The 11,102-nt window shown below is 38.8% G+C and overlaps 1 protein-coding gene across 1 annotated transcript in view; it reads left to right on the forward strand.

The window, feature by feature from the left end:
• The window catches only part of pik3r1 (phosphoinositide-3-kinase, regulatory subunit 1 (alpha)), a gene marked incomplete in the record, with an annotated part of 28,412 nt that extends 23,193 nt beyond the window's left edge, over nt 1-5,219 (forward strand). The window contains 8 exon segments of the mRNA XM_035668153.1: nt 177-378; nt 492-672; nt 775-900; nt 993-1,135; nt 1,248-1,424; nt 1,523-1,597; nt 1,684-1,854; nt 2,307-5,219. Coding sequence (XP_035524046.1) covers nt 177-378; nt 492-672; nt 775-900; nt 993-1,135; nt 1,248-1,424; nt 1,523-1,597; nt 1,684-1,854; nt 2,307-2,496 — 1,265 coding nt within the window.
• Nucleotides 5,220-11,102: the final 5,883 nt, after the last annotated feature.

The following is an 11,102-nucleotide window of genomic DNA, read 5'->3' on the forward strand; positions in this document are numbered from 1 at the left end:
TGTGTGTGTGTGTGTGATGTCCAGCATCTGCAACAACAGTGTTGCTCAAATGTTGGTATTCAGTTGTATTTTCTGCAGCTTTTAAAGAAGAAAATCAGCAATTTCATTAAAAAGCTGAGAACGTAAATGTGAGTTGGATCCAATTCACATTCTGTATTCACTCCTTGTTCCCACAGCTCTACCTCCAAAGCCACCGAAGCCCACATCTGTGACTAACAACGGTATGAACAACAACATGGCTCTACAAGACGCCGAATGGTACTGGGGAGACATCTCAAGAGAGGAGGTCAATGAGAAACTGAGGGACACTGCGGATGGTACGTTTTTGGTGCGAGATGCCTCTACGAAGATGCACGGAGACTACACTCTGACTCTGAGGTGAGCTCCTTTCTCCTTCCTGTTTGAAATCCTCTTATTGACCATCTTTTATTTATTTTTTTAGCAGTAAGTTTAACCGGTTTCGTTGCCTTTTTTGTGTTTTTCATCTACAGGAAAGGAGGAAACAACAAGCTCATTAAGATATTCCATCGGGATGGGAAGTACGGCTTCTCGGACCCACTGACCTTCAGCTCCGTCGTCGAGCTCATCAACCACTATCGGAACGAGTCACTGGCGCAGTACAACCCCAAGCTAGACGTCAAGCTGCTGTATCCGGTCTCCAAACACCAGCAGGTGAGACGTCAGCTCGGTCTAGACCAGCACGCTTACCTTACGACGCTTACGTTCAAGCAACGTAACTGCAACTCACTGTCTTGGCTGTGAATCTTTTCTCAGGATCAGGTGGTGAAAGAAGACAACATTGACGCTGTGGGGAGGAAGCTCTGCGAGTACCACCAGCAGTACCAGGAGAAAAACAAAGAGTACGACCGCTTGTATGAAGAATACACCAGAACGTCACAAGTGAGTACCGACCAGAGTCGACCCGCCAGCGAAACGAGAATTTTACTGCAATATTTGTACGACATACGCTAAAACTGTGCCTCTGCTTCCAGGAAATCCAAATGAAAAGGACGGCCATCGAGGCTTTTAATGAAACCATAAAGATATTTGAGGAGCAATGCCAAACGCAAGAGCGATACAGCAAGGAGTATATCGAGAAATTCAGGAGAGAAGGCAACGACAAGGAGATCCAGAGGTGAGAATACGCCACATTTGACAATGTTAGTGTAAAAGAAATGACCGTACCAGAGAGTAAAAGTCAAATTATGTTCAAAACTCACAGAATATTTGTTCACTGTTGCTTTCAGGATCATGGGCAACTATGAGAAATTAAAGTCCCGGATTAGTGAAATCATCGACAGCAAGCGGCGGCTGGAGGAAGATCTGAAGAAACAGGCGGCAGACTACAGAGAGATTGACAAGAGGATGAACAGCATCAAACCAGACCTAATCCAGCTCCGCAAGACCAGAGACCAGTATCTCATGTAAGTACAGAACTCTTCTGAAGCTTCTCTCCGGAGAGAAAATCAAAAATGGGTCTGCCCTGGTTTCTAATATCCTCGTGCTGTCTCTCTCTCATTAGGTGGTTGACCCAGAAGGGAGTCAGACAGAAGAAACTCAATGAGTGGCTCGGAATCAAGAACGAGAACACAGAAGAGTGAGTGTCCATTTTTATTTCAACAAATGAACCAAAAACAAGTGTAAATACTTTTACATTTTTTTAACTCGCTTTGTTCCCTCCAGTCAATATTCTATGGTGGAGGACGACGAAGACCTTCCTCATCACGACGAACGGTCCTGGAAACTGGGCAACATCAACCGACTACAGGCGGAGGCTCTCCTCCAAGGAAAGAGAGACGGAACATTCCTGGTTCGAGACAGCAGCAAAGCGGGATGCTACGCCTGCAGCGTTGTGTACGTATTTTACCTGGTTTCTTAAAACAGTTGTAATCATTTCAACTGTTTGTACTGGACATTAAGAGATGTCATCCTATTTTTTGTCTTTCTGCTAATATAAGCAAAATTACATATAGTTTATCTGCAGGTAAATGAGGCTTCAGCAGTCTTTGAGTCTGATAAATAAAGCGGATATCCTCCTAATTGAATCGGTTTGTGTCTAACAGACTGCTGAAGCCTTTAGCCTCAGATTAGCACAAACGACACTGAAAGTGCATTAGAAACTAACTTTGTATAAAAAGGAGGAACAAAAAGTGAAACCTCTTTTAATGTACATATGTGCGTCTGACTATTTTAAACTAGCGAGTGTTACTCTATAAAGATTGAAGTGGTTAGAAAGAGCACTTTTATAGCCTGCAGACACAGAACAGACTGTGACCATTGTCCTCCTCCTCTTCCTCTTTTTGCAGCGTGGACGGCGAGGTGAAGCACTGCGTCATCAACAAGACCCCCTCAGGTTATGGCTTCGCCGAGCCGTACAACCTGTACAGCTCACTAAAAGAACTCGTACTTCACTACCAGCACACGTCTTTGGTCCAGCACAATGACTCTCTGAATGTGACGCTAGCGTACCCGGTCTATGCCCAGCAGAGACGGTGAGGACCCCCCCCAGATGTTATCCACACATGGACACGAGAGAAAAAGGCCTCATTGGGAGTTGGAGACTCTGTTTGCCTAACTCAGACTTGAAAATCGGAGGACAAAGACGCAATAAAGCCTGAAACATTTCAGTGACTTTGCCTGACCCACGAGCCTGAGGCGAGTCTGAATGTAGAGTTCTTTCTTTTTGCTTTGTGCGGGAGCACAGAATCAAGCGGGAAACTGCTTAACTTCTCCCCCAGCAGAGGACATTTTGAGGCCTTTTCCTTAATGGTGCTTGTTCTTTTTCAAAGCTTTACCAGCCGGGAATGTCTAATCGCAGCAGATAAACTCTTCAAATGGAAACTGTACCCGCCGGCCACAACTTTGTTTTTCCACTTTTGTTTGTTTTTTTTCCTTTCACGTCATCTATGTGTGTTTGTGTGTGTGTTTCTGCACAAGTGTTTCTGTGTATGTATGTTAGTGAGTGTGTGTGTGTGTGTGTGATTGTCCATGTGACCAAAACTCATAGAATCAGGAAACTGTGTGAAACGTTGGGCGGGCGGGAGAGGGGGGAGGTAAAGCTGTGTAACACATTCGCTTGTGTTAACTGTTCAGTAGCAGACCGTCGGTCGGCTGATAAATGTAGCAAAATGGCACTTTTTAAACAAAGTTTAATTTTCTTTTTTTTTGTTTTGAAAAGACTCCTATGGACTTTTATCAGAAGAGCAGAAAAGGACGAAAGACGTCTGCGTCCTGCCTTCTTACTGTCAAGCATTATAGCGCAGAAGTAAACTTGATCTTTTACTGTGGGCAGGTGAAACTATGAATGGACTATTTCATGTACATATGTGAAAAATGTGCAAAAGTCATGAATCAAAAGTGCACCATACCAAAAAGGATCAGTTCCTTGTTTTAGTTATATTTCTGATCTGCTATGCAATTCTTTCTCTCCATTATTTCTTCAGAATTGTTGTTTTTATTCTTTTGCAACCCACAATATAAGCTTTGTTTTTATTGCTTGAAAAGTATCTTTTCCTGTGTAAATATCCACAAGGATATTTTGTGTCAAAATGCCAAGATACAGTAAAGAAAAAACTGCTTATGATTTAAAAAAAAAAGATTATAATAATAATAGCAACATACACTTTATTATAAATTACTTTAACGACTGGTATAAAGATGGAAAAGATGAGTATTTTATTAGTCTTTTTGTTTGTTTTTTTTGCTTCAAACTAATGTTCTTCTCAGGCAGAGCCTTTTTGAGTATTTGAGCTGCTTCAGTCACAAGTACTATTTCTTACAGAGTTAAGCCTACATGCAGTTTCGAGCACTCAGAGAATGGGATGATGGGATTGTACGACCCCTTATCGAACCATCACCACGGATAAAATAAACCAACAGTATAGATTTATTTTGTTATAAAATTATATATATATGTTCCCACATGAGAATATATTAAAAAAAGAAAAGCAGACTGTTGTTTTCAACCGATGGATATTGTTATTAAAAGATCAATATACATTGTCCATGTAGTATTTTTCTGTATCAGAAAATCACTGTGTTTACATAGGTGGATCAGCTCATTTCAGATCTGTCCGTAATTTCATATTTCACAAAAAGGACAACATGTGCCAGTTGAATCCTTCACACAAATATTTAGCCACAGCTCAGAATACATTTTATTCTTTTCCCCCCTCATCTTTATTCTAACTTCTACAAGTCCACGATTTAAAAAAGAGTGATTGGTACATGTTGTAAACCCGGTGAACCGGTACTATCGGTAAGATGCTCCTAAAACGTGTCGAGGCGCTACCAAATTTGTCCGCCTCGTTAACCAATTAATACATTTTAGATCGCTCAAATGATGAATGAAAAAAAAATGTCTGCCATTAATAATAATAAATGTATTTTACAATCCTAGATCTACCTGCCGTTAAATTCTTTTTAGATGTGGTACTTTTATTCCAGCCCCCACCCCCAAAAACGAAATGTATTCAAGGTCAGCACAGCTGTCAAATTATTATATTGTATATCTTTGTGTAACAAATTAGTTGTAACAAAAAAAAAGACGTTAACCCATTTTGATTATTGCATTTTTGTCAAATTTGACTCTTAATTCTCTCAATTTGTGGCACAACTTAAAAGCCTCCACTTGTGTCACTTCCTGTCAAAAGAATAAAACAATGCATTTATCATCTGTTTTTTGAGAGAAAATGCAAAAAAAAAGAACATTTTTAGGCATTTTCTTGTTTTATTCTCAGTCCCGAACTTTAAGGCAAAACTGTTTCACAGCTTAAGGAAGCTACTGTTGACGCACACGTGTAAAAATGTTTTATTTTAGATGTATTTGACCAGATTACTCACGCAGGATTTTAATTTTTTAGCATATTGATAGTAAAATATCATTTATTCTAAGTTTTAAGATCTGTCATATCTGACATTTATTTCTACTACAAGTCTGATTTTTATTTACCTCCCCAACAGCTGCTGGCATGAACTGTTTTGTTTCTTATTGTCAATTTTTTCTTGGACAACATGCACCATTATTTTCTTTGGCCCCAGTTCTGGGTTGTATGATTATTTTAGGTGTCTCTCTTTTTTATTTTATTTGAAACTCATCTTTTTGTGGGTGTCCCCTGACATGATTGGATTGAGATTTAGCAGTGTTTCCCCAGTTTTGCTTCAAATCTGTATTGGGCTTTGTTAAAAAGGAAATAAAACACTTCTTTTTAAGAAATAAAGTCTTGTTTTAGTCTTATTATTGAAGAAAATTTGATTTTTAGACGTGCACTTACCAGACTATTTTATATTTTGACATTCATGTTCCCTCCAGTTAATGAAATCTAATGATTTTAGTCGAAAAAAGTTTTAATCGTCAAAGTGACGTGTTCATTATTGTTTACTGCCATATATGAGAGAAAGACATCAAATCCTCATATTTGAGAAGCTGGAAAATGTGTTTGAAAACTTTTGTTACCAAAATAGTTGCTGATTAATTTCGACTAATCGATCGATGGCCACAACCTCACTGGTTGAAAAATGTCAGTTTGTCCAAAAAACTAGTGCTAATTAGCAACTAGACTCTAAACTAAGACGGTGAACACGGTAAACGTTATGCTAGCATGTTAGCATTGTTGTTGCTATTACATTATCATGCTTATATTAGCCTTTAGCTCACAGCAGCACTGTGCCTTAATACTGTGCCTTAAACCTATAAAACTACAAAAACCAGCAGCTCTTATGGCCTCTTACATCAGTTTAATGTCTGCTACCAGCATACTGGAGTTTTACAGATATTCACCGCCGCACGTCATGTTGCGAAACGTCTTTTGATGTTTGAAAGGAACAAACTCAAGAGGACGTGACTTTCATACCAGATGTGCAACCAAACTAGAACACAATGTGAGCTTGGAAATGTTTCACCAGATTTAATCCACCGCAGTTCCTCTGGTGTTTGACTGCAGTGGAAAGGTAACACATGCTTTTATTTAATCAGCTATAGATACGATCAATAACACACAGAACATTACCAGGAGGTAATGTTCAGGAGGTAATGTTCTGTGTGTTCATTGTGAGGGATTAAACTATTAATAATTATATAAATGACCTTAATCTCAACCAGCAACATTTAAATATGAGAAATAAGTAACATTAGAGCTTTGATTCTTTTAATATACATTTAATATTTTGCTAATAATGTCTGCAACTGTAATTATTGTCATAAATTATTAGCAAACGTAAGTGAATTTCTTATTTATTAGTGTTTTGTGATAATTTGTACTATATAAAATGTATAATGTCGTCTCCTTTAGCTTGTATAAACTATTCAAACTATTTATTTATATATTTATGTTAAACTCTAAGTATTAATAAATAATCTAATCTAATCTGTACTGCCGGAAAGTTACCTCAAAGCAAAGAGTAACTAAAACTAGACAATTCATTAGAGAATATAGCAGAACATCACATTGTTGCATTTAAAATTAAAATGAATCATCAGTTGTGCTAATTAAACCAAATAATAAAATAATTCTTACCAAAACAGCATCTGCAAACTCCAAACCTCAGACATAACAATACATTTTAACAGTTTTATTAAAAATATAGAAACTATAGTGTGACACTTGAAAGCATCGAGGAAACCACAGTTCACACAAGTGTAACAGTTACACTCAAAACGCTGCGATCTCAAGGAAATTCAACGTATTCCTGAGAGTGGTGGTGAATTAATTAGCACTTTTAAAGCACTGATATGTGCTCAGTAAAAAGAGCTGAATATGTGTCTGTATGAGGTGTCTGCATACGATTGAATGTTTTTCACTTAGTGTGTAAAAAAAAGCTCTTCTTACTGACGTGTAGTCGGACATAAATCTATAAAATATTACTGCAATAACTTACATGAATGATACTATTGGCTCTCATAATAATGGCAGAACACATGACAGTAACCTGTTAGCTTAATTCCAACAGATTAAAGCTTAAAAAATGCTGCTAATTGATAATAGTTGCATTTAAACTGGTTATTACTCAGTTTAATGCTGCTATATGAGCGACATAAACAAACAACACCATCAACAAGACGATTTTCCATAAAGTTATTCTTCCACTGGGTCGAATTCCCCTTGAACTCAATGAAACTGAGCGGTGGAAACAGTACCGCTTCTGTCCACAGGGGGCGCCATAATCAACACAAACTCATAAGTTCCTTGTTTCTGCTTTAAGTACTTTAAATTAATGTTTCCTATTTCTTCTCTCCTCCAGTTCAGATGGAAATATTGTACTTTTTTTACTCCAATATTCATTGCATACCTGCAGTAACTGGTTATATTTCAGATTAAGGTTGTTTCTTTATAGACCGTAGAAGTGAATATACCTTTTGCAATACTTTCCACTGACTAAATGAAGCAATACAAAGTGTGTAAAAGTGCTCAACGTCACGAGTAAAACCACATCTGCTCTGACTCGTTTCTGGTCAAAGATGACTGTGACTATTTTAAAATCATGAGGTAGCGTAATTGGCATTTTCTTTGCCCCGTTTATGTGCCGTTATTGCTCTAAGGCTACTTTAGTCCATCACGGGTGGCGACGTTAATGGAGCGCCTACTACTGTGACTAATGGTCATAATCTGGATTTAGCAAAAAAAAGGGCTCAGAGTTTACACGAGGGCAGACACAGCGAGTTGAGGTATTATAAAGCAAATCATACATGAAAATCACGCAGTACTTTAGCTTATATAAGCCCACTTGTTTGAAGCAGCTACAGTCTACAGTTTATTTTCTGCCTCTGCTCCTTTAAGAAGAAGAATTCTTCCTCTTTTAGGTCAGACTGTAATGCAGCCACACCGGTTACAGAGCAGTTAAGGATGAGGTTTAAAGATAAGGCAACGGGTTCAGACGGCTTATCTTAGAAAACCCTGATAGAGGGGAGCAGAGGCTCTGGCATTGCACAGCACTCTGTTAATAGTTAACAGATATATCTGAAGCATTGATGAGCACCTCTCAGAAAGAGATCTCAGGGAAGTAATTCTGGAGCAAAGTCCGTCAAATCGTCGGCTTACAAAGTATTAACAAGCCTGTCGTGATCTGCCTCCTGAATGAGGTCTTTTTGTTAAAGTGTTTCAGCATTAAGACACCATATTCTTCTTTTTCTGACACAGTTATTATTAAAAATCTTTAGTTTTGGGGTGCCCTGGTAGCTCATCACGTCCCGTGTACAAAGGTTGAGGCTATGGGTTTGAGTCTCTATCTTCTGTCCTTTCAAAATAAAAGTATAAAAAGTTTTCCTTTTTGTTCAATGCTTCACTATTGTTCTATTAGACAAATGACTTTTCTTCACAGAAGTGAAACAAATGCTGAGATTCAGGCCTACTGTGTTTATTTTTTAAGTTTTCTGGCACACATTAAAATCAAGAAGGCCTCGCAACCCCACCATAAGTGTTTGGGAACCACTGATTTCTCACTTCCTGTACAAATTTATTTTATTTTAGTAGTTTTTTTAGTACATACTAACATTTCTAACATTTCTTATTTTTATTCACACCTATTTTAGGTTTTTGTGTTTACTTTTGGTTAACTATAATAAGCTTGGTTGGAAATATTTAGTCATATTTTTACATCAGCACAAGCAGAACAATTTCCCTCATTCTCTCCTTTTCCATCTCGTCACCTTTATGTGGATCTTTCAAGGAAACCGACAAAGTTTTCATTGTTGATAATATCAAATTTAAGTCTCTCAAATCTGTTTGGAAATTGAAGCTTCCAGGAAGCAGGTTCACTGAGTTATCTTGATGACTCACAAGAGTCACAAAACAAGAAACACCCAAAAATCTGGAAACAAAGAGCAAACACGTTCTGTGTTTAACTCAAAAGATAAATCTGCTTCTTAGAATAGGACCATGTAATCTTTAAGTAAAGCTTCGACTGAAGGCAATTATATCTGTCCGCAGTCAACTGTTCCAAAAATACACAACAGAGCAGACTCAGACACTCCTATCGACTGGCCCGGTGTCCAACATGTGGTCACACCGGGAAGCCTGCAGGTGCGCTGCTGCACGAACGCCCGACCACTGAGGAGAAACAGTGATCAGTCACACTGTAAACAACCTCCACACTTAGAGGATGTCTCCAGTGAAATAAGACGAGTTTAGTGCCTCAGTCACATGCTGCTGAGTGCATCGCACCCTGTGGGCCGCCCTGCAGTGCGCGAGTGTGCAACACAGTAAATACTGAGACTGTTAATCAATAATCTGGGCCATTAAACCTGACTAAGCGACTCTTGCCGGAGCAATATGTGGTGTCTGGCAGATATGAAGACATTGCAATGATTTTAAGTGGTGATAGAGGTGACTGCAGTTCCTTGAACTTGAGTAGAAAAGGTCAAAAACCTCAGTCAGCGAAACAGTTCTTTAAAAAAAAAAAACTGAAATAAATTACTCTCAAGGAGTTGATTAGTTACTCTGGGGAAGTTTGTTAGAGCTCATTAGTTCCTTCCTGTTCTGTACATCACTTTGGTCATAACTCTCTGGTTAGAAATGATGATGAGAACTTGCCTGAGAATCATTACGTTTTTAGGTTTCCTTCAGTGTCAAAGTCATGCAGTGACAGTTGTCTGTACTACAGTAGGTTACCTTACAAACAGGAACTACTTATAGATAATTCGGCACACTTTAATGCTGCTTATTTGCCAAAATGTAAAGAAATATATTGGCTAAACATACCCGGCTCAAGCTGTAGCCCGTAGCAAACACCAGGACTCCACGACAACATTATACTTCCTGTTTACATCTAACAAAACCCCCAAATTATCTGAACTGTTACTTACAGTATGATTAACCCCCCAAATAGAAATAAGACAAAACAATCTCACTACTTTTTTACTACATTACTTGTGTATCAACATTTTAAATTTGCCCTGTGTTGAAATACTATGGACTGATTGTGGCAGGGTCCACAGGTTTACCTCTACAGTAGTCCTAAAGGGCAGCATTAAAGACCTACAACACAACAATAAATGTTTTCTTAAAAGCCCTGAAAACGTATTTTCTCTATTTGCTTCTTACTATCAACAATGTGAACCTTCATTAACACGCAATTTTCTACTAAATTAGAACAGTTTTATTTCTATTTCCCATGAGACATATCTGGATTTTTACCTCAGAAAAGGAGGTTTTTAGTGGCAATTTTTAGGATTACGAAGAAACTTCAGGCCCAATTTTCATGAATTTTTGAGGGAGAGTTCAGCAGCGGCCCAGGAAGAACCCAATACATTTTGGAGCGGATCTGATGTCGACATGGCGAGATAAGTCAACTGTAACACAGATATCTATATATAGAGAGAGAGAAAGAGAGAGAGATTGCGCCTGCAGATTTACAAAGACGACTGGACTATTGGACTTGAGGGCCGGGCTCAGTCGGATCAGGGATCTTGCAACACTTTAAAGCAAATCTGACCAAACCACACCCACAAAGTCCACAGATTTCTTTTTTTTTTTTTTAGCGTAGCTTATTCAGTCATGAGTACCTAGCTATTAGCTAAGATGATTTGAAGCAAAGGTTTTCCGGGGCTTTGACACCCCCAACAGTTTCCAGACAAAGTGGAGTGTAAATCTATAACGCTGTCTCTGGACTATGTTCAAAGATAATGCTCGGGGGCGATTATCTAATTGCTAATGTGTGATATGGGTCTTTAAATAATTAACGAGGGAAGGGGTCCACCCAGCTGCAATGACATCAGCTCGGTTGAGAGCAGGCCAGGCCGTTAATTCTGACGCCATCACCGGTTTGATTGAGTCTGTCAGGTCTCGACACAAACAGCGAGAAAAACAGAACCTTAAAGATTTCACTTTACAGTAAGAAAATAATGAGTCTGTGGGTATTTTTATTATAGTCCCCCCCACCCCACCCCTCCCCTCACTTGTTAGAGCTTGTTCCTCTCATCAAAGTTGCGCTCGAGGGCAATAAGAGTGAATTATTTTCAATCGGTGGACAATTTAAGGGAGGGGGGGTTGAGAGAGAGATCCCTTTGTTAACCTGCCATCTTCATCCCCTTTGTAGCTGAGAGTTCAGGGGCAGAGGGGTTGTTTGCTTCTATAGGTTAGTCCAGTCTGCCTGACTCATTGATCCTT

This window comes from Morone saxatilis, unplaced genomic scaffold (genome assembly GCF_004916995.1).
Source record: "Morone saxatilis isolate NCDOM2014 unplaced genomic scaffold, NCSU_SB_2.0 Contig21, whole genome shotgun sequence".
NCBI lineage: Eukaryota > Metazoa > Chordata > Actinopteri > Moronidae > Morone > Morone saxatilis.